The 20,791-nt window shown below is 34.5% G+C and overlaps 2 protein-coding genes across 7 annotated transcripts; one reads left to right on the forward strand and one right to left on the reverse strand.

Moving 5' to 3' along the window:
- Positions 1-3,927: 3,927 nt before the first annotated feature.
- LOC134232240 (N-acetylglucosamine-6-phosphate deacetylase-like) lies at positions 3,928-9,474 on the reverse strand. Of its 3 annotated transcripts, none has more exons than XM_062714192.1 (10): positions 8,858-9,474; positions 7,054-7,264; positions 6,728-6,864; positions 6,339-6,405; positions 5,831-6,043; positions 5,546-5,634; positions 5,244-5,371; positions 4,924-5,067; positions 4,729-4,775; positions 3,928-4,517 (listed from the first exon to the last, which is right to left on the reverse strand). In XM_062714192.1, the coding sequence occupies exons 1-10, from the start codon at positions 9,335-9,337 to the stop codon at positions 4,330-4,332; spliced, it is 1,704 nt and encodes a 567-aa protein (XP_062570176.1). In that variant the 5' UTR covers positions 9,338-9,474; the 3' UTR covers positions 3,928-4,329. The 3 variants fall into 3 exon arrangements, with proteins under 3 accessions (XP_062570176.1, XP_062570177.1, XP_062570178.1); XM_062714193.1 differs by having other exon boundaries at positions 3,930-4,517; positions 6,339-6,393; positions 8,858-9,473; XM_062714194.1 differs by lacking the exon at positions 8,858-9,474 and adding an exon at positions 7,706-7,767 and having other exon boundaries at positions 3,954-4,517.
- A 2,067-nt stretch (positions 9,475-11,541) lies between these two features.
- LOC134232242 (uncharacterized) lies at positions 11,542-18,062 on the forward strand. 4 transcript variants are annotated; one of them, XM_062714195.1, is made up of 4 exons: positions 11,584-11,673; positions 14,045-14,129; positions 14,259-14,572; positions 16,051-18,062. In XM_062714195.1, the coding sequence occupies exon 4, from the start codon at positions 16,097-16,099 to the stop codon at positions 17,360-17,362; it is 1,266 nt and encodes a 421-aa protein (XP_062570179.1). In that variant the 5' UTR covers positions 11,584-11,673; positions 14,045-14,129; positions 14,259-14,572; positions 16,051-16,096; the 3' UTR covers positions 17,363-18,062. The 4 variants fall into 4 exon arrangements, with proteins under 4 accessions (XP_062570181.1, XP_062570179.1, XP_062570180.1 ...); XM_062714196.1 differs by having other exon boundaries at positions 14,259-14,568; XM_062714199.1 differs by having other exon boundaries at positions 14,259-14,563.
- Positions 18,063-20,791: the final 2,729 nt, after the last annotated feature.

The following is a 20,791-nucleotide window of genomic DNA, read 5'->3' on the forward strand; positions in this document are numbered from 1 at the left end:
AATAAACATTTATCTTTAAATGACTCTTTTATCCGAAAATTGTTCTCTATTACGGTCAATTCTTTCGAAATTGTGAACATCCTTTTCATTAACTGATACTGAGCTGATTTATTGTTTGCAATTCTACCTTAATCAGTTAAAGATGGTTTGAATTATGTCCCAATTCGATGATTTAAGGGGAATCAGATTAAAAATGTGAGTATTTTTTCTTAAAAGATACATACATTTCAACTGCATTATGGCACATGAAAACACTTGCATAATCACAGGGAATCAAAATACAATATATGATTACACAAGAGGCCCATGGGCCTCATTGCGCAACCGAGTAAGTTTTTTCCTATATATTTTATTGCAATATTTGGATTCCCTATTGTGGCCCCGCCCTACCCCCAGGGGCCATGATCTGAATGAAGGATATGGAGATAACGGAAAGTATTCAATATCAAAGTCCACAAAAAAATGAATACAAAACAGGAGCAGAACAAACACATACCTCTAAACATCAGAGGTGGGAATTACTCTAGAATCAACACTTACTACCCTTAGGATGCTTCCACATAAGCTACAGCTTTTCTGGCCCAGTGGTTCTTGAGAAGAATTAAAATTTTTAACTTTTTTTTCATAATGCATTTCTATTTCAATGAAATACTTGGATCAACACTACTCCAGGATGCTTCCATAAAAGTTTCAGCTTTTCTGGCTCAGTGGTTCTTCAGAAGAGATTTTTTAATGACCCCACCCTACCTTTGTTTTTTCTTGATTATAACTCCTTGGAAGGGGACTTAGCCCTTTTATTTTTACAAATTAAACACCCCTAGTTTTACCCAAGTATGCTTAATGTACCAAGTTTGGCTAAAAATGGTCCAGTGAAAATGAGAGAAGTTTACAGACGGACGACGACAGACAACGGGTGATCAGAAAAGCTCACTTGAGCTTTCAGCTCAGGAGAGCTAAAAATGGATGAATTCTAACAAAATGTGTCCATGAAGAAAATCACAGCTGTATGTACATCATATTAAAATTACATGTATGTATAAAGTGATTCTTGGTCACACGCAACGTCATGTGCTAGCCTAATAAGTATCAAAATTCTCGAAAGCGTTATCCGAGCCATAAAAATAGATGGAAAAACAAGAGATATAATTTTATGGAATAGTTTGCATTAAAAATAATTCCAGTACATTACAAAGGTTGTTAAAAAGTTCGCGGATCAATCTAAAAGTTATTGTGTACTTTGAAGTACGATGAATGTCTGATTGAATTCCTCTATCACTTTTAATACTATGCCAAAATACGGTCCCATTAACATTAATGCCTAAAACTTTGGAAATATAATGGTTTTTCTGTGCGGTCAAATACCCGGTATTATAACAATCACTTAACGTTAGAGTTTGAGGCTACCTATATCGCTTGCTTGGTGGTGAGCTTGAGTTAATTATCCAAAGACATACATGTATAAACTTACTAGATGTGCTGTGAGTAATGAGCTCACTAAATGATACCCCCGGCCTCCCATATGGTAATAATGGAAAAGTCCATTTTTTGCTGTGGCCGGGAAACCCAAAATATGTGTCGGATCGAAAAATAAAATAGGAGGTGCACAATGGCAATATGTAATAAAGATTCTGTGAAAGTTTCATTAAATTTCACTCAGTGGTATAAGAGGAGTTGCGGATAAGAGATGGGTATCCCAAAGCGTAACAGACAGACGTACAGACATACCGATTACAGTATACCCTCCCACTTTTCAAGCGGGGGTATAATTAACTAGAGGTATTGTAAGCAATGAGCTCACTAAATGATACTCCCCGCCTCCCATATGAATATTATGGCAGTGTCCATGTTTTGCTGTGGGAAACCCAAAATATGTGTCGGATCAAAAAGTAAAATAGGAGGTGCACAATGGCAATATGTAATAAAGATTCTGTGAAAGTTTCATTAAATTTCACTCAGTGGTATAAGAGGAGTTGCAGATAAGAGATGGGTACCCCAAAGCGTAACAGACAGACGGACGGACGGACATACCGATTACTATATACCCTCCCGCTTTTCCTATTTTACTTTTTAATCTGACATATATTTTTGATTTTCCAGAGCATAACATGGACACTGCCATTATATTCATATGGGAGGCGGGGGTATCATTTAGTGAGCTCATTGCCCACAGTACCGCTAGTTTACTGAAAATTTCGGTCAAATTGATAGGTACGCGAACTCCTGTGCTCCGAGTTATCTCTCTAGAAGTATGTACGAGCATGTCGCATTTCAACGGTGATATATTTATACCCCCCGCTTGAAAAGCGGGAGGGTATATAGTAATCGTTAATTCCGTCCGTCCGTCCGTCTGTTACGCTTTGGGGTACCCATCTCTTATCCGCAACTCCTCTCACACCACTGAATGAAATTTAATGAAACTTTCACAGAATCTTTATTACATATTGCCATTGTGCACCTCCTATTTTACTTTTTGATCCGACACATATTTTGGGTTTTCCGGCCATAGCAAACATGGACTTTGCCATTATAACTATATGGAGGCGGGGGGTATCATTTAGTGAGCTCATCGCTCACAGTACCTCTAGTTTAATTTGGGGCGCCTGTTTTTTTCTGTAACATTTCCTCTTCATATATTTCTTTTTATACCCCCCGCTTGAAAAGCAGGAGGGTATATAGTAATCGGTATGTCCGACCATCCGTCTGTATGTCTGTTACGCTTTGGGGTACCCATCTCTTATCCTCAACTCCTCTTATACCACTGAGTGAAATTTAATGAAACTTTCACAGAATCTTTATTACATACATGTGTATTGCCATTGTGCAACTCCTATTTTACTTTATGATTCGACACATATTTTGGGTTTCCCAGCCACAACAAAACATGGACTTTTCCATTATCACCATATGGGAGGCGAGGGGTATCATTCAGTGAGCTCATTGCTCACAATACTCTACACGTAGATACATTTCTTTATCATTTGACACCTTAAATCCTTTCTTAAATTAAATTCAAATGCATATTTTTATCTTTTTATTATTGTGGAAAATTCTAGCTTGTGTCTAGCTTGTATTTCTTTTTCAGATTCATAAAAATGCCAACAGCATTGGTCAGAAATTTAGCAAAAAATAGTTTTCTGACTAGTATTCTATTGCGTAATACATAAATATTATTTATTGATTCAGCAATTTACATTACAACTGTCCTATTCATAATTACATGCAAGTTTACTCAATATTGCAATAAAATTATTTTCCCTCTGAGACAAAATCAGTAGAAATTAGAATTTGATTACTTTCAAGTCTTGTAAATTGCTCATTAGTCACTGCTGAAAAGATCCAAAAATAAAACATATTGCATATAATTGAACAGTAAGAAACAATACCAAAATATACATAGTTGGGAAAAGTGGGGATAAAAAATCAGAAACATGGTTTTTATCGATATTCAGTAGGTTCAATATCATATTGTAATACCACATATTTGGGAGTAGAGGTATTGAGTTACCAGATCAAATCACATTCTGTAAATGTAAAAAGAGATTTTCAACCTAGAAAAATAGACTTCTTCCCCCCCCCCCCCCCCCCCCACCCCACCCCTCTGACAATAAATTGCTAAACTAATTCATCTTGGCATAAGCCAATATTAAAAATGCTTGAATTGATTCCTAGTTGAGTAAGTTGAGATACAAATCTTATTTTTATTTAGATATAAGGGCAGATCACTCTGACTGCATATTACAAGTTCTATAGTATGCAGTGGCAGGTAATAAAAAGCAAACCAAAAGGGTGAGGAAAATGTGGGGGTTTTTTCAAGTACATAGCTAAACTTGCCCAAAAAATTTCTTTGTTATAAATATGAACTTGCTTTTTGGTCATTTTCTCAACAATTTACATTAATATAGAGTATAGTTATTAAATTTATAATCAGACAGTACTGCTTAATGAATAACAAAAATTTAATTAATGTCAGACCAAGATTGATCATATCATCATAAATACATATACATGTAATTATTTTGACTTACATTGTATGTCTTTAACAAAAAATATACATATACGAGGTATAATAGAAGTGAAAAGAGCAAAAGCAACACTTTTTTTAATTTGCTGTACCTAAGACTACTAATGTATACGGTTTGATTTTTAAAACAAAAATCCTACTTTAAAGCACCAGCAAAATAATAAACATAAAAAAATAACTAAACGATGTATAAGGCAGTGCAAACCTCTAGACATTTATACAAATAATAAAAAAATAATATTTTATCTATTGTAATACATATATAAAATAAAATTTACTCCTATACAGATATTTATTTTCTGTACACATTATTCTGAATCCTGTCTGCTCCACACAAGCTCCCCTCCTATGTAGGTTGACAAAACTTTGAGATCGTCGTCTAATAATATAAAGTCAGCATCGGTCCCAAAGTCCAGAGTTCCTTTCCTGTCAGTGATTCCTAGAAAATGAGCGGGGTGGAAGGTGGCGGCCTCCAGGGCTCTAACTGTCCCACATTCTGTCAAAAAATAAAACTTACATAAATGTAAAACTATAAATACCTTTTCCTCTTCATATGTTAAAAATTGTAAGTTGTTTGTGTTTGACAGCAACTGTTGCTATGCACATGAAGCACAATTAATTTCAGAGTAAATATCTTTACAAATATGAAATTAATACATTTACTTTCTTTGAAAAATAGATATAAATAAATATTATCATGACCATACTTGTTGATTTCCTGAGGTGCTGGACACACATTTCCATTGTTGCTATGCTGAAATGACAAAAAATAACACTTCATGCAAACTGACTGCCATGTACAGAACACATTATTTTAACAAAAAAAACTTGCATGTATATCTGTAAATTTTCTCAAAGATATAGAATTTGTTTGTAAGATGTGTGGTTAGTGAAATGCCTACCTGCCACAGAGTGTTTGGGTGCCCTTGATGACAGCTCTATTTCCCTTTATTTCCATTGTCTGGGAACCAAATCTGTGTTCCCCTTCTGGAAGCCCCATCGCTGAAATAGCATCTGTCACCAGCACCATACCCCTCTGGTCAACCCTGCAATAAGGTACTGGAATTACGACACTAAATGCACTAAATGTTTGGCTGGATATGGGGATATAATAATACAATAATGTGAGAAGATTTTAAGAAAATTTTAATGCCAAAATAAGTTAATAACAGCAATTTTAATTAATAGATTTTTATAATCTTTTCTTCGTAATGCAGCTCACCTGTAAGCAATTCTGAGAGCTGCTGGATGGGTGTGGATGCCGTCTGATATCACACCGTAGAACGGAACATCACTGGGGACCCGTTTACTGGTCAACAGGCCAATCAAACCAGGGTCACGATGGTGGAACTATAAAAAGGAAAGGAGCAAAATAGCACTAAGAATTTGGGCTAACAAATGTGATGTTTTAATAATTATCATTTGACACTATCAAAAATACACAAATTAGCTTTTTGTTCCACAATATAACATTCATTATAACATTGAGTTAGCAGTTCTTGATTATATGTAAAGTTTGCTCACTGGTAGCATAGCATTGAACAAATGGGTGATAAATGTAGCACCACTGTTAACTGCTTCTTCTCCCTGTATCAAGTTTGCAACAGAATGTCCTGAAATCAGTCCAATTATTAAAGTTTTCATAGGCTAGTAATTAATACACAAAAATGTCTTTGCAAAGGAATTAGAAGAGTCGTGTGAAAAAAAAAATCTGTCGCAATTTTAAATTCATGTTACTTGAAATTTTTGGCAGCCATATTTTACCAAGGATATTAAACAACAATAAATAACAACAATAAATGGACATACCAACAGAGACTTTGATCCCCCTGGACACAAGTTCCCTGATAACCTCTGCCGACCTCTCCAGCTCGGGGGCCAGTGTTACTATAGCAACATTACTCAGGTCATCTCCGTAGATGTTTGTTACATCAGACATTCCATTGTTAAAGGTCTGTATTAAATCCACATCGTGTGCACCTTTCTTCTCCTTACTGATAAATGGACCTTCCAAATGCAGACCTTCAAGGATCAAGATAACTTGTGTGAATTTTAATCAGCAGCATAAAGGATAACATATATTATTGTACAGGAATCATACACACTAACTCTTTATATATGCAGTACTAGTAAGTGTAAAGAAGATACATATATTTTCAAATATAGTGCATATACCAAGCATTGAACAATAAGTATACATGTGTATGTTCATGTAAATAAATGAATATTACCTGGTATGTTAAATGGAATATTCCATATTTTGGAAAAAAATTAAGTAACATTTAAAAAAGATTGAAATAGTATACATTTAAATCACCTAAAATGCCAGACCCTTCCTCACTGCCATTTCTCTTCTTTACTCTTGGAACAACCTGAAATACAATCTTCATGCAATTATGTTCTTTTTTTTTCTTTTATTCTGAGTAGAAAAAAAATTTCCTTTCAATTAAAACATACCTTTATTCCAGAAAATGTTATTTTTGAATCTGTATATATGTAAATACATAATAACATAGTAACATATATACACAGTACCGGTAATATGATTGTACTTTGGACCAGTGGCCAGTAATACTCAATAAAATACATGTATCTTGAATTGAACATAGTAACATGCACATTATCAGAATGTAATAATAATAGGCAAACACAGCTAGGAGTCCAACCTTTGAAGATATGTGAAAATCCAAAGAATTAAATATAGACCTGTTTGTATGTAGATCCACTGGATGTGACAATAGTGGGACAGAATGAGGTCACTCCATGTGCCAGAATTCCAGATGCAACTTTTGACACACAGTCCTCAATGTTGTCTGTATTTGAAAAATCTTCACCAAATGCTCCTTAAAGAAAATCAAAATAAAATGGATTATGTCTATATATAGCCCCTACAATCAGTAAATAGCTATTCATAGATAAATTCTTTTGATCAAATATTAAAGATTTAAATATAATATAATCCATTCTTTCAAACAACCCCTCCAAAAATACCCAATTGTATGCACAATTGAGAATTCAAGAGAAAAAGGTACCATTAATCTGTACATCAATGAATCCTGCACATATGATGGCCCCTCCACAGTCTACGACAACGTCTGCTGAGAGTCGCTCCTGGAAGAAGATTTCCTCTGGGTTGACAATGATTCCATCTCTGACCCAGAGGTCGTCTGTAATTAGGTCACTACCTCTGATAAGGCGGCAGTTTGTGTACTTGAATATACTTCCCAGAGTGCTCATTTTTACCTAGATAAGAGATGACAATTTTTTGATCTCTCATTTAATTTGTTAATTTCTATATTGGTATTTGAACGCTATTATTTTAACCTGAAAATTTCTCTTGGGTTTGATTTACTGTCTTTTATAATTAACTAGAACATCTTGAAAGATAAGACGATGTATACTTTTACCTGAAAATGAAAGAAAAACACAATCTACATGATACATCAATGATTAATTCTGTATTGCTTCATAAAATACCGAATAAAATAGCCTGTTTAAACCGAGACAAGTTTGGCGGAATTTTTCTTGCTCTCGATATGCCTCTAGGTCTGTGACTGTATTATCTTCAAAATCGTTATGTCCCACTTAAACATTGATATTATTCAGAAAAAAAATGATATTGCAAATCAAAATCTAATTCATTACTTGTAATAATTCATAATAAAAAAGAAAACTAGCCTCTACGTTTTAACTAGCAGCATATTTCTGTCACATGAGTCTGAAAATGTTTTGCGTTTTTTTACCAGCTGATCGTCGACAATCTTTGTTAAGGCGTACTATATAAATTCGAGTACATTATGAACGTAGAAGCTATTTTCGAATTGATAAAAAAGAAATGTGTTTATATCATGATATATAGCATTTTAATTGACATATGACAATTGATTTTCGTGTTGATATTTGCAAATGGCCCATTAAATACCGAGAATACTCATTTTCCTTTGATAGGGTTCCCTTCGCTAATTAGTAAAATATATGAAGTGAAAGTAAAAGTTAAAGTATGCCGAAAGCAAAGGTGCCCGATTCGTTACTAGGTAAATGGAGGGGTTACTGGTTGCCAGCTGCAGTTGCCCTCGGATTTTTAGGATTAAACAGACTACTAGCTAATAAGTAAGCTTTGCAGAATTTCTTTTATACTTGAATCACCCATTCAGCTGTTGTCGAGCATGTTGAAGCTATTTTATTAACAGAGAGTACAGTGTAAGGCACATTTACACATAGACCTAGTTACATTGTACATGCCAAATATTCTCTCTCGAAAGGTTGACTAATATTTAACCCCGTACATAAAGAGGATGATGATTTGATTCTGAAAGGGGTGATAGATTTTTTTTTTTGGAAATAGAAAAATAGGTCCTTGAAAGAGTAGAAAATCTGTCCTTGACCATCCTCTTCGCTAGACAAGGGGTTGTAGATTTCGGATCGGAAACCCTTGGCTAGCGAAGATGGTCCTTGACCAACAAGTAATTAGAAAAAATCCCCTTTTCACACAAAATAGTTTTGGAGTCTTGATGTTTTCCTTTTTTTTGGCAGACTTGTTTCATTAAACATGTTAAAGAAGAAAGCAAACATGAAAGTACTTTGGATTTACATGTAGTTTGAATTATTCGGAAAATAGAAATAAAATCATAAAGTTTAACGTGCCCTAAAAAGGCTACTTGAACATTTCAGATGAGACTGAGCAATCTATAACCCCCTCTCACGGAATTCCCTCCGAACATTAACTGTAGTGTGTACTTCTACTTATTTTATTTGAAAATTAAGATATATGGAAATAAGTGGTGTACTTATAATTTTAAGTAAAAACAAAAATTATGTCTTAAACGACATATTTACCTCTCCGTTTTGCGAGATTGTATGTCCATCTACCCTCTCTATCTGTACTTGAGGAGGGGATATGCTTTCTATAACTGTTACCAAGTTCCTCCGACGATGTCTATACAAAGCCATCGAAGCATTCCTAATATCTCTATCCTCCAGATTGCTGTCCTCACCTCTTGATAATGCCGATTTCACCACAGCAGCAGGACTTTTTATGTAGTCCTGGGTTTGCTTTTTCAGACGAACTCGGAGTTGTCTCGCTTCGGCTTTTCTTTCGCTAGGTTCGTTTTTACAGCTGTGTTGGTTCCTTGATTTCACTATATTAATGCCATCAGAATCTGTTGTCAGTGACTTTTTACAAGTTTTAGACACACTACAAATGTACACAATGTTACCATTTTTCAGGGTATTGATTTTCCGGTAGACATAGCCATCAACGATAATAGCTTTATTCCCTCGGTTTGTTTCCGTATGTTTCACCTCCATTTCTTCCATATAATTAAATGCAGAGTGTAATGGCGAAACGAAAACAAGTTATTCTTCGTCACTGCTACACAATATGTAACAAATCGTGTGAAAAATATGCGATTCAACGTTCGTTTTTTCTTCTGAGTTGGGAAAAAAATTCCGGAAATGTATTAATTCCGGAAATCAAACAAAGGTTTTCGGGAAATACGGGATTATTTTGGCATCATGTAAACTATGGCGTGAAACACGGATTGGAATTATCTAATGGATCAACCTGACACCTGATATTATTTATTTTTCTTGTATATGTGTAAGCCTATATATTCAAAAGCTACTGACAATACCAAGGTTAAAACTAAATTATCTAATTATATACGTCCTATATGCTGTAGAAAAGAAACCATCTTTGGTACCAAACACTTCATGAAGTTTTCGGATGCAAGACATATTTACAACTTTTTTTTAATAAAGGACAAATTCAGTATGTCAAATTAATTTAAATTTTTTTTTTTTTTTTTTTTGAATAATTCTTTAAGATTTTTTTTTCCATTTACAAATGTCATGATTTTCTACATCATAACAACCATTCAAATAATTCAATAAATAATTTTTCTGGTATTTAAAAGATTTTAGTTCTTTAATATCTACTGATATTGATACGGATTAAATCGTTTCAGGGATTCTATTTTACGACCAATGTTTCCCGAACTATTTGAGGAGCGTGCCAAAACTGACGAGAAGGGAACAAAAACTATACAGGAAGCACATCTTGTAAGGATGAGGAAACAAGTTATAGAGGAAAAACTGAGTGAAAGGAAAGACTGAAGGAACACGTTATAGAGGAAAAAATGAGTGAAAGGAAAGACTGAGGAAACAACTTATAGAGGAAAAATGAATGAAAGTTGGGAATCAAATGTATGATTTTCATTGTAGTTGAAAGCTTGAAATGTGTGTGTGAAAGAGATGAAAACATTGAGTGTCTGATAAGTGATTTTTTTTTTTGTTTAAATTAATTGTATTGTTTATGGGATTGTATGTATAAACTGAATTTCAGAATGAATGAATCGTCTATTTATATATGATATGGAACATTTTCTCAGGATGTGAATTTAATGCTTGCTTATGTTTTATCTGAATCAATTTAGTTTCAAACAGTATTCATGTATACTTTTTAAAAGTCTTGTTTTCCTTGCTTGCTAAAACGGAGGCTTAGAAAATAAATCTGCTGTTTGAACCATCTAAGATATCACCCAACAGTGATTTCGATAGCCTCTTTTCAGGCCAAGGAAAGCTGTTAATCTTAGCCCGAGTATAATGAATGTTGTATTGTATAGGATCAAAGAATGTTGAATGCATTTAAATAAGATCTTGTAGAATTTAAATTTAAATAAAAATGATAATAAAAAGAGAATATTACTTATAACAATATAACTTCGAAATTTTAATTGATATTGTAAATTTATTTTTACCTTTGGTTATCATTTAGCATCACATGATATTTCAAAGTTGATCTTTAAGACTATTCGATTCAAAGAAATTAAAATTATGGAAATCTGGGCTTTATGTAATCCAATCGTAAAGCAATTGTAAGATTTATTCTATGAAAAACAGGTTTGAATCACATCACTTTATCAGTTTTCTTAACGACGATGTGAGGAAAAATTGAAACTCATATGTTGCCATTTTTCCTCACATCGTCGTTAAGAAAACTGGTAAAGTTGCATGAGCATTTCACTTCGATTACATGTTCAGTTGATTGATTGTATATTGTTTAACGTCCCTCTCGAGAATTTTTCACTCATATGGAGACGTCACCGTATGCCGGTGAAGGGCTTCAAATTTTGACCTTTACTCGGCACTCATGGCCATTGAGCAGTGAGGGATCTTTATCGTGCCAACGCCTGCCGCTGACACGGGGCCTCGGTTTTTAAGGTCTCATCCGAAGGACCCGCAACTTTCACTAAGTGCCGAGTGCTTAGCGAAGGAACAGTTGCTACCCATTTTATCGACTGAGTCAGTCGCGGCCGAGATACGAACTCATTACATGTTCAGAATAGAATTTCTGTTCAAGTGAGAAATGAAAAGAAATCAAATTTGGGTTCCTTCCTGTTAATAACTTTACACAGGAAAAGAAACGGCTAATCTTATTTATCTAACAGTCAGACAAGGTACAAGACGAAAATGTAAAAATAGCATTCACGATTTCATCTTTAATTTTGTTAAATTATCTATTAAAATCTTCCTTGTGCATTCTTTCTATTAGACAGTTATATTGATTTTTCTTTGTGACGAAAACATCTTTATTCAGTAGTCTTCTAGACCAGAATGAGATAGAAGATTTTTAGGAGCTGCAAGTATTTAAGGTAAATACGTCTATATAAACAAAAGGTGGTTTTTGTAGGAGTGCCATAGCTGCCTTACCGACGACACGGCCGACTCAATTTTCAATTCAAGAAAAACAAGATCACAAGCAAATTCAAAGAATTGCGGCCCCCCGCATTCGGTGCTTTTTTGGGGTGAGATGTCATTTTTTAAATGAAATTTGTATAATCATCGTATTGACCTGACACTAGCAATAATTGCACAATATTCTATTGCCAATATCTCAATACACACATCTGAGGAGTACAGTACTTACCTAGACTGAAGACTGTTGCTCTTACTCTAAAATGTTTACACTGACACTTAACATTACATAAATTATTTTTATACCTCGGTCTGTAATCGAAGATAAAGTATTTGCCCTGTCCGTCTGTCTATCAAGCTGTTTGCTCGCAAAAAAGAAAATCAACCTTGCTCATAACGTTTGGGTTTGGAGCTATGGCTTTCGCATCTCATATATGTGTATTCCTTGTGAGGAGTACCAACATATTTGACCACGTGTTCCTGACCTTGGAGTTTGACGTACGTTTGCAAGAATTTACCAAACTTTACCCTTGGCCATGTCTTTTGAACAGTTTGTGCTAGGGCTGTATATTCCTTTCCATGGGTTTAAATATTTTCGACCTTGAACTTTCAGTTTGACCTTTTTAAAAAAAATAAATAAATAAAACCGTGAACATAACTTTTGAACAGTTAGAACTAGGGCCTCATGTTTTATTCCCTGTGGTGTTGCCTTTCTTTGGATACCAAAAAAAAAATTGACCTTGGAGTTGACCTACATTCGAAAAACTTTAACCTTTGCAATAACTTTCGAACAGTTGGTATTGGGAAATTTATATTTTTTCTCATGTATATTTCTTATGACATGGCCTCCCCTGGGTACCTTTATTTGACCATTTAATATTGACTTTATAGTTTGACCCACAATTAAGGAAAACTTCAACCTTAGCCATAACTTTTGAATGGTTAATGCTTGGGCTTTCAATTTTCACACGTTTATTCATTGGGACAAGTCCTTTCTTAGGGTAAAATAATTTCTCATCTCGATCTTGACCTTTGGGTTTCATTTGTATTTGAGAAACTTTAACCTTCACCAAACGCCGCCAAGCCCGCCAGACGGGGGCATCGGTGTTTCAGAAAGAAATCTTGTTTTTATTTTTAAAATATAAACTAATTGTTAATACAGATGTATGAACAACAGGATACATATTATTTAACCTTGCATAAAACAGGACCAATCCCTTCGTCAGCGACAGATATAAGCGGAAGATTAATTTACATATTTTTTGAGCAATATCTATATGACAATCAGTCCCCCTCCCCTGAAAAGTGATCGTACTCACAAAAGCGCCTCGTGCTACTTTGAGGTTTTTCGTTTGGTTCAATTACTTTGTTACTTAATTAGAAACAAATACAGGGTCTTTCAAATTCAAGATGGTCATTCAAATTCAGAAGTAGATGTATGCTGTCTCAAAAGGTGGTTTTATTTTCCATAGGAGTAAAGAGCCATAGCTGCCTTACCGACGACACAGCCGACTCAATTTTCAATTCAAGATCCAAATTTCGGTTAATGCATTTAAGAAATCACTACTACAGTAGGCGAAAATGCCTATCAAATGCGCTACATGGCTCTTTCGAATACAACTTATGAAGTTATCACATCAGTGTTAACGTTAACATTTTGATAAAAGGATCTCGCAACCCTTTTACGTCAAAATGATTCCGGAATATTTTCACTGAAGTTTTGAAAATCCAGTTATATAATTTGTTCAAACAAACTTTCTTCGAAACTTCTGGGTTCTGCAAGTCATGAACGATAAAGATTTTGTTTTAAGGCCATTACTGTACTTCAGATGTCACTTATAGGCAATTGCATAAAATGACTGTTTTTCTAAATCTCGTCTGTTTACCCTAAATTATTCTATAAACATATCTCGAACATGGCGACATCCTTCAATACACTTCCCAGTAAACCAAGATGTACATTTTCATGGAATCTCCCACGGTGGCTTACAAACTTTTTCTATGCCCTGTTTTATACTAAGTTGAATATATACAACAAAAAATCTCGTGCTTTAAACATTTTTTAATTTATTTTCAACATTTCGATTTTTAAGTGAATGTTACTTCTATTTAAGACTTCTTGGGGAAATTATATATAAATATTTGAAAATTTACTTCTTACTTCCTCATACTAGTTAATGTGATTCTTTTATTTGTCGATAATATCATTTTGTTGATATTTTTATTTAAAGGTACAATTTCTGCTAAGCATGAAGCTTTTCACTTAATATCTATACTTAATTAAATAAAATAAATGACTGGCTTGATTTATTTTCATTATATATCCAGATACTTAGCTGTTTTAAATGCCAGTATTTATAATATCAAGTCCATTCAAAGAGGGATCTACGACGATATGCATTGGTAGTACACTGTAAGAATATTTATTGATAGAAGATCACAATTATTATGAAATAATACAGTAGCAATGATACCTATAGCTATTCGGAGAACCCCCGTCAATTTCCTGCAATGTATCGTCACATACAATTTATTTTCCCAGTAGCGAATGTCTGATAGCTGTACATGTAGGATCGCCTGTGACAAATAGACATAACCCACGGAGGGCCCCGCTCACAGACACACTCGACTACTCATGTGGATTATACACATCTTTGGTGTAAGGAAATGAATAAGATCATCGGTTAAGAAATATGGGGAAAGTTTTATATTATTTATAGTAATGAAAACGCAACATTGTTTGTACATCGACCGACAGTCTTCTTTTGGATGGACTATTGATCAGGATGGGAACACTAACTGGAAGAATCTGCAGTGTGCACTTTGAAAATGTGGAGCGGATCAAACGTAATGTACGTAGGTGTTGATTGGAAGATCTTCAATTTGTAGTTAAATGACATAAATTTAATATCTGTTCAATATAGTTATTGTTACCAGATTCTGATAAATTGATAAGGACGACAGCCTTGCAGGTCAAATTTCTTTAAGTACTTCCCCGTAGTAATTCATCCACTGTACGTTTTTCAATACATTTAGAAAAAAAAGAAAAAAAATATTTTGATGATCTGTACTTTATGCAACAGAAGATTGAAAAAAAGATATACAAACAGGAAACCTCGATATTGTCAAAGTAATTGAAACAATAAGTATCAGTGTCGTCCCTAAGAATTTAAAAATAGCAGGGTTCAACATTGAAAAAGTAGAAGGGGTCTTGGGTTTCTCCCTTGTCAGGGAGATGAGGGGGGAATACCAGAGTAACCAGGTTACTAGCTAGTATTACGTCATTCAGCTGGGAAATTCCCACGGCCCCCTGGTCTTAGGGTCGACCCTGAAGCTGAAGTACTCATCTTCTTACAACTGTTCTGTAAAATTAAACTCATGGTATGATGGACCTCCAAGCTAGGATAGGCAATGTTACTAAGTACCAATAGGTTTTTAAATTCATGTTGACCCCGTGACTGTGAGGGATCACACTGCCGATTATTTACTCGATTTATTTAAATTCTTTATTTTGGTCTCTGTCGTTATCCTCCGCTCTTTAAGGCCACAGACAGGTTTTCACAAGTTGTTTTGACCTTACAAAACTGAGGCAACTATACTTGTATTATTGTCCTTCACTGATCATGCTGATAGAAACCTGCCAGTTTGGAATCTCATACCAAAACACATTGTTCTGACGTCAGTTGAAAACTCTAAATAGTCATAGAGCAATTATAAAAATTCCTCCCACATAATTACCTCAAATCACAGGGAGATAGGTTTTTAAAGTGATTTATTACGTTGTAATTTTTGTAAATTTATTATGAAGCCAGTATATACATGTAATACCTCAGACTACAGTTTTATCTGTTTATATGTGTCAGTGTCAGTTTCCACTGACAGCCTGTAGTTTACATACAAAAGCTTGATTGTTTTAATTTTGTCTACATACCGGTATTATGAGGGACCAAATGGGGAAGGGTAAGACCGCTCATAAAATGAAAAAAAAAGTTTTTGGACACACTCGAAATCAACTTCTCTTAAATAAAACGCCAGCTTGATACTAATAACTATGAAAAAAGTAAACATAGAAGAAATGAATCAGGTGCCTAGGTGGAGTAAGCATCCCCTGTTGATCGGTTACACCTGCCATGATCTCTATGTATTAATGAGGTAGACGGGCCTATCCGTAGTCAATTCAGTATAAAAAAAGAGCCTAACATGGGTTTGAAACAAGTGAGCAGAAATGCGATCCAATGATAAGTTATACCAATAATAAGTTATACATTTTTGCTAACAAGGTCAATATACCGACCATATAAACGATTTACATGTAATTACTTTTCTCTTTATAGGTGATGTCTTAGTACTTATTAAGGAATCGGATATTTACAACAACAGATGGAGTCGGAAAACTCCGATTCCTTACATACTAGTGGTTCTGAAGATGGACAAGGCGAGGGAAATCGGACTACAGATAACAAATATTTACCGAAAAGACCAGGTGATTTCAAGACCATATATGCTCGAAAACCGGCTTTAAAAGAGCTCTACAAGGAAAAACAGCACGAAGAGAATTCATGTGTTCAGAAACAGTGCACTAGAACATTAGGGACTCAAGCTGTGTATCAGAAAATGAGCTCAGACTCAGCAAAGAAAAGAAATATCGGAGAGAGTTCGGATGATAAAGAGAATTCTGGTGGGACAAAAAGTTGTCGAAGGAAGTTTGACTACACTCAGGCAGTGTACAAGAAAGGTGCAACACTGATTTCAATTTTAGAATTAGACTGTGCAGACTCATCAGAACCAGAGTCTCCAAAGATTGAACCACTGACGTTAAATAAAAAATTCAGCCAACTCGTGCCCTTCTCAAGGCAAAAGTCCACTTATCACCAGTTTGAACAGACTATGTATTACTCATGTACCCCGGAACAACTGTCTCTACACAAATTAAGATGCTCAATCTATTCCAGTCTCGGCGCCAGCTGGAGCATAGTCAACCCAGATGAGTGCAAGCGTGTATGTTTTCAATGCTTCAATAAATACAAGGTAGAGTCAATGTTAGAACTGACCCCTGGAGACCACATCACCATCCACCGATCTGTCGGATACGAACACCACGCCATTGTTGTCGAGGTATCGCCCGATGAGGACGACCCCACTTCCGGTTTTCTGAGAGTTATTCACCGCAGTGCAAATGCTGGCGAAGTGGCCAAGGGGATACTACTGTGTATGATCACTGTGGGACAGTACGGGAATTTAGCGTACCTGCGGGAGGAAGACGTGAAATTCGATTTAAAGAAACAGGATGTGTATATTATTCAGTACAAAAATAAACCCTTTACTCGTTCTAAAATCATCCGCCGAGCACGGGCCGAGATAGAGAATGAGGAAACATTGTACAGTATATCATCAGACAACTGTGAGCACTTTGCTAACTGGTGTGCTACCGGGGAGTATTACAGTCACCAGATTGGCTTACTGAAAGCTACTCTCCAAATGCTGCTCTTCTCAGACAATGAAGCATATAATAGAATGTTAAGTAATCTCGCAGAGAATGGTATAATGTGCGAGGAATGCTTTCAGGAAGCTAAAAAGGCACAGGAAGAAAGTAGACTAAATCAGGAGAAAGCAGAGGAGAATTCCCTGACACGTATGCTTCCTTGATTGCTTTACTCTTAAAAACGTGCTCAAACCAGAGAATAAAACATGGAAAGCATGGAATTATGTACAACTGCCTAGCTCATACATGCCAGTCAATTGAATATTAGCTGCAAAGCTGTAGCACTATGGTTTTTATATATATTCGATTTTTTACGCAACAGGTGGACATTTCTGCTCAATGGGGGTGGGGTGGGGGGTCTCCACTTTCCAGCTTTGGTCAATCAACTACGTTTTACTGCCTCATTCTAGACATATTCTATTACAAACTTGTATGTTTAACCACCTTTTAATCCTTTATGGTCGTTTATTATGGACCAATAAACTCTCATTGTAATTTTTTGCAAAATGGCAGAAAATTCAAAATGAGTGAGTTTAGTTGGCTGTAGAAAAGACTATGAAGGGTTTGGAGGTTAAAATAATAATGTAAAGGTTTGTTAGTGTGGAATGTTTCTAGAAATAGGGAGTAAATGGTAGTCGATTGACCAATGTGGGAAGAGGATAAACTCTCTCCAACAATTCACAGAAAGTCTTGTATTATGGTCAAAGACTACAATATAAAACCATAATGCCACAACCCTGCAGGTAATTGAATCTCAAAGATAACGCCCCAAAATGTTTGCAATCTCCAAAAAAAATTACAATGCATTCAAATGAATATATTGTGTACTTTTTTGTTGTAATAAAATCTTCATTTTCTGAAATATTTTCCAACTATATGACCAAGCATTTGATTAATAGTAAAATATCCTTGGCTAAAAAGAATACTGTTTTTTAAACAAGTATTCACATATCTATCTTCAGCTTTGCAATATTTATATAGATTTTGTTAAAATTATATTTTGAATTGATTTTAGAGTTTAAAAATGGAAAGAAAAATCCTAGATGAAGTTAGCACTTTCTTCGTCACTAACTGGGGGAATGTTAATTGCTATATCTTTTACGTAGACTTCTTTTAGTTATTAATCCTCAACAGAGACTTCCATGGTGATCATATCTGTATCCGACTTTTGGATTCACCCATACCCATTTTCTTTCAATTTTGTCACTTCAGATCTCTTCCAAGTGTCGAATGGTCAACCCCTCTTCATTCTTCCAGTTTGTCACCAGCTTAAAAATACAACCCTTGATCTGAAGGGTGTTCGGATGGATTCTATGTATATCTACCCTAACTACAAACATATCTTTCCTTATTATATTCTTTTGCAGATTCATGATCTTAAGTGTTGTGCTATCGTAAATCTCTTAATCTGAGATAACACTCATGTTAGTGTGCAATATTCATCGAAGGCATATAGCCTGTAGTTATGGGTCTTGTTTCTTCTCAAGATTAAGTAAAATTCAGCAACATCTTTAATATCAATGATTATGCTGAGTGCCATTGTTACATTGTAGAACACTATCCCATATGATTTTTGCAATTTGTTAGGTTTCATGTTTTGAATTTGAATTATAATTTTTGGCAATTAGTAAGGTTGCATGTTTTGGATTTGAACTATAATTTTTGGCAATTTCTTAGGTTTCATGTTTTAGGATTTGAACTATAATTTTTGGCAATTTGTTAGGTTTCATGTTTTAGGATTTGAACTATAAGGCTGGTTTTCAGATTGGTGATTCTTTTGATTTGAAAATCTTCCATACAATACTTTTCAAGATGACACGTGTCCAGTATTCCTCAGCCTTAGAAAGCTCTGCAAGTTATTGCATATGCCTTCTGTTTTTCCTGGTACTATTTTGGAATTACTGTTCTAATCTTCTTTACTGGAGCAGTATGTCTGTCTTAAAAAAAAATGATTGTTATTGTTACTGTTATTTCCTGTTCATTCATTTTGAACACTTTCGTAAAATTGTCTTTCCAACGTATCAGGATGTCCTCTGATAAAATACATTTTTTTAAAATTAATTTCCTGATACTATTTTTTTTAAGGTCCCCATGTCTTGTTCTGTTCTTCTCTGTTGGTTTTACAGTACACGCTTCCTGTATGAATTTGCATTAATTTTTCAGATCCTGTCATAAGTCAGCTATATCATTCTGTTTCTACACATATAAACTCTGAAGTTGATATTAAAAAGTTCCCCGAGTTTCTCATCGGTAATATCTATTTAGTCTTCGGAGACAAAGTTTTTCAACGATTTGCTATGAATTCCTTGTAGGTACTAACTGGGAACATTTATTTAGCAGACCTGTTTCTTACTCTTATGATTAAATAATTAAATTCCACACGGAATTTAACGAAGGAATCGTTTTCTTCGGCCTTCAGTTCAACACGTTATACCATACCATTGACTTTTTGAAAAACTAAGCATCAACTTCTTTTGTTGATTTTATAGATTCCATACACTGGAATCAAATTATAAGAAACAGCTGAATCTAACACATCTACATCATATGTGGATAATTTTCTAGAGAAAGACATTGATGAAAAAATATTTACATTTCCAATGTCTTTGTCTTAGATAAAAGTACAAATTGTAAAATTAATGTACTTTATTTCCAATCAATGTATTGGCGCAGTTCCAAAAAAAACCACGTGCAGGGCGGAACAAATAGCTAGACAGAAGCAGGGTTTGGAGCACGTGGATTGGCGGAATCAAAGCATGTAAATATAAGGAATAACTGTCAGATTTTTCAATTTCATGACGATGATCAATCGATTGGTTTGCATGATAATTTTATGCATAAACGCCTTCGGCGTTTATGCAAATTATCACGCAACCCAATCGATTGACATTGAAATAACTATTTTAAAATTTAAACGATACGATTTTAATTTTTTCTTTAATCAATTTTTCATCGCACAAGATGAAAGTCCTTATGGCAAATTTTTAAAAAAATTGAAGACTAAAAGAGAGGCATACAGAATTTTAGATCTTGATACTAAAGGTGTAATAATTAAAGAGCAGGATAATGGCCATCAATTGCTATTTGGATGATATGCAGTGTTGATTTTTAACCATTACACACCAGTATACCATGTATGGAAACAATTCCTAGCTAAAATGATTGAAGTTTATTGTTTAGCTGCTTACGACCCTACAATAAATTTATATCAGTAAAGGACTTTATGAGAGATGTCCATGTTTAGCCTTTAATTGTTCATTCAGATTCAATGATTAATCATCATATAATTCAATACATGCAATTAAAAGGCTTTTGAAATATAGGTTAATCTCCAAGTTCAAAAACGCAAAATTGTTGGTATGTAAAGGAATGTCTTGGCACAAGATATACACTTGTGAAATGTGTTAGCCTTAATATCAACTATTCAAAAGGAATGTCCAAGGTTAAAACTGCATCAAGCTCTAAGGTCAAGGTCAAATTATAAAAAAAATATATAAATCTTCGGAAATGTCTTTCAACCGTTAATACAGAAATATTCGACGTATGGAAGTTCAAAAGTTATGGACAAGGTTAAAGTTGGGTAATTTTTTGCA

Source organism: Saccostrea cucullata, unplaced genomic scaffold (genome assembly GCF_032062105.1).
Source record: "Saccostrea cucullata isolate Sc308-1 unplaced genomic scaffold, CSIRO_AGI_Scuc_v1 ctg1143, whole genome shotgun sequence".
NCBI lineage: Eukaryota > Metazoa > Mollusca > Bivalvia > Ostreida > Ostreidae > Saccostrea > Saccostrea cuccullata.

What these genes read in the sequence shown, in the direction of transcription:
- LOC134232240 (XM_062714192.1), bottom strand. Translation starts at nt 9,337, where the DNA reads ATGGAAGAAATGGAGGTGAAACATACGGAAACAAACCGAGGGAATAAA. An exon ending in GTGGATCTACATACAAACAG is followed by an intron (nt 6,406 to 6,727) that starts GTCTATATTTAA and finishes AATTGCATGAAG; the next exon opens with ATTGTATTTCAGGTTGTTCC. An exon ending in GGAAGGGTCTGGCATTTTAG is followed by an intron (nt 6,044 to 6,338) that starts GTGATTTAAATG and finishes TGATCCTTGAAG; the next exon opens with GTCTGCATTTGGAAGGTCCA.
- LOC134232242 (XM_062714197.1), top strand. Translation starts at nt 16,097, where the DNA reads ATGGAGTCGGAAAACTCCGATTCCTTACATACTAGTGGTTCTGAAGAT.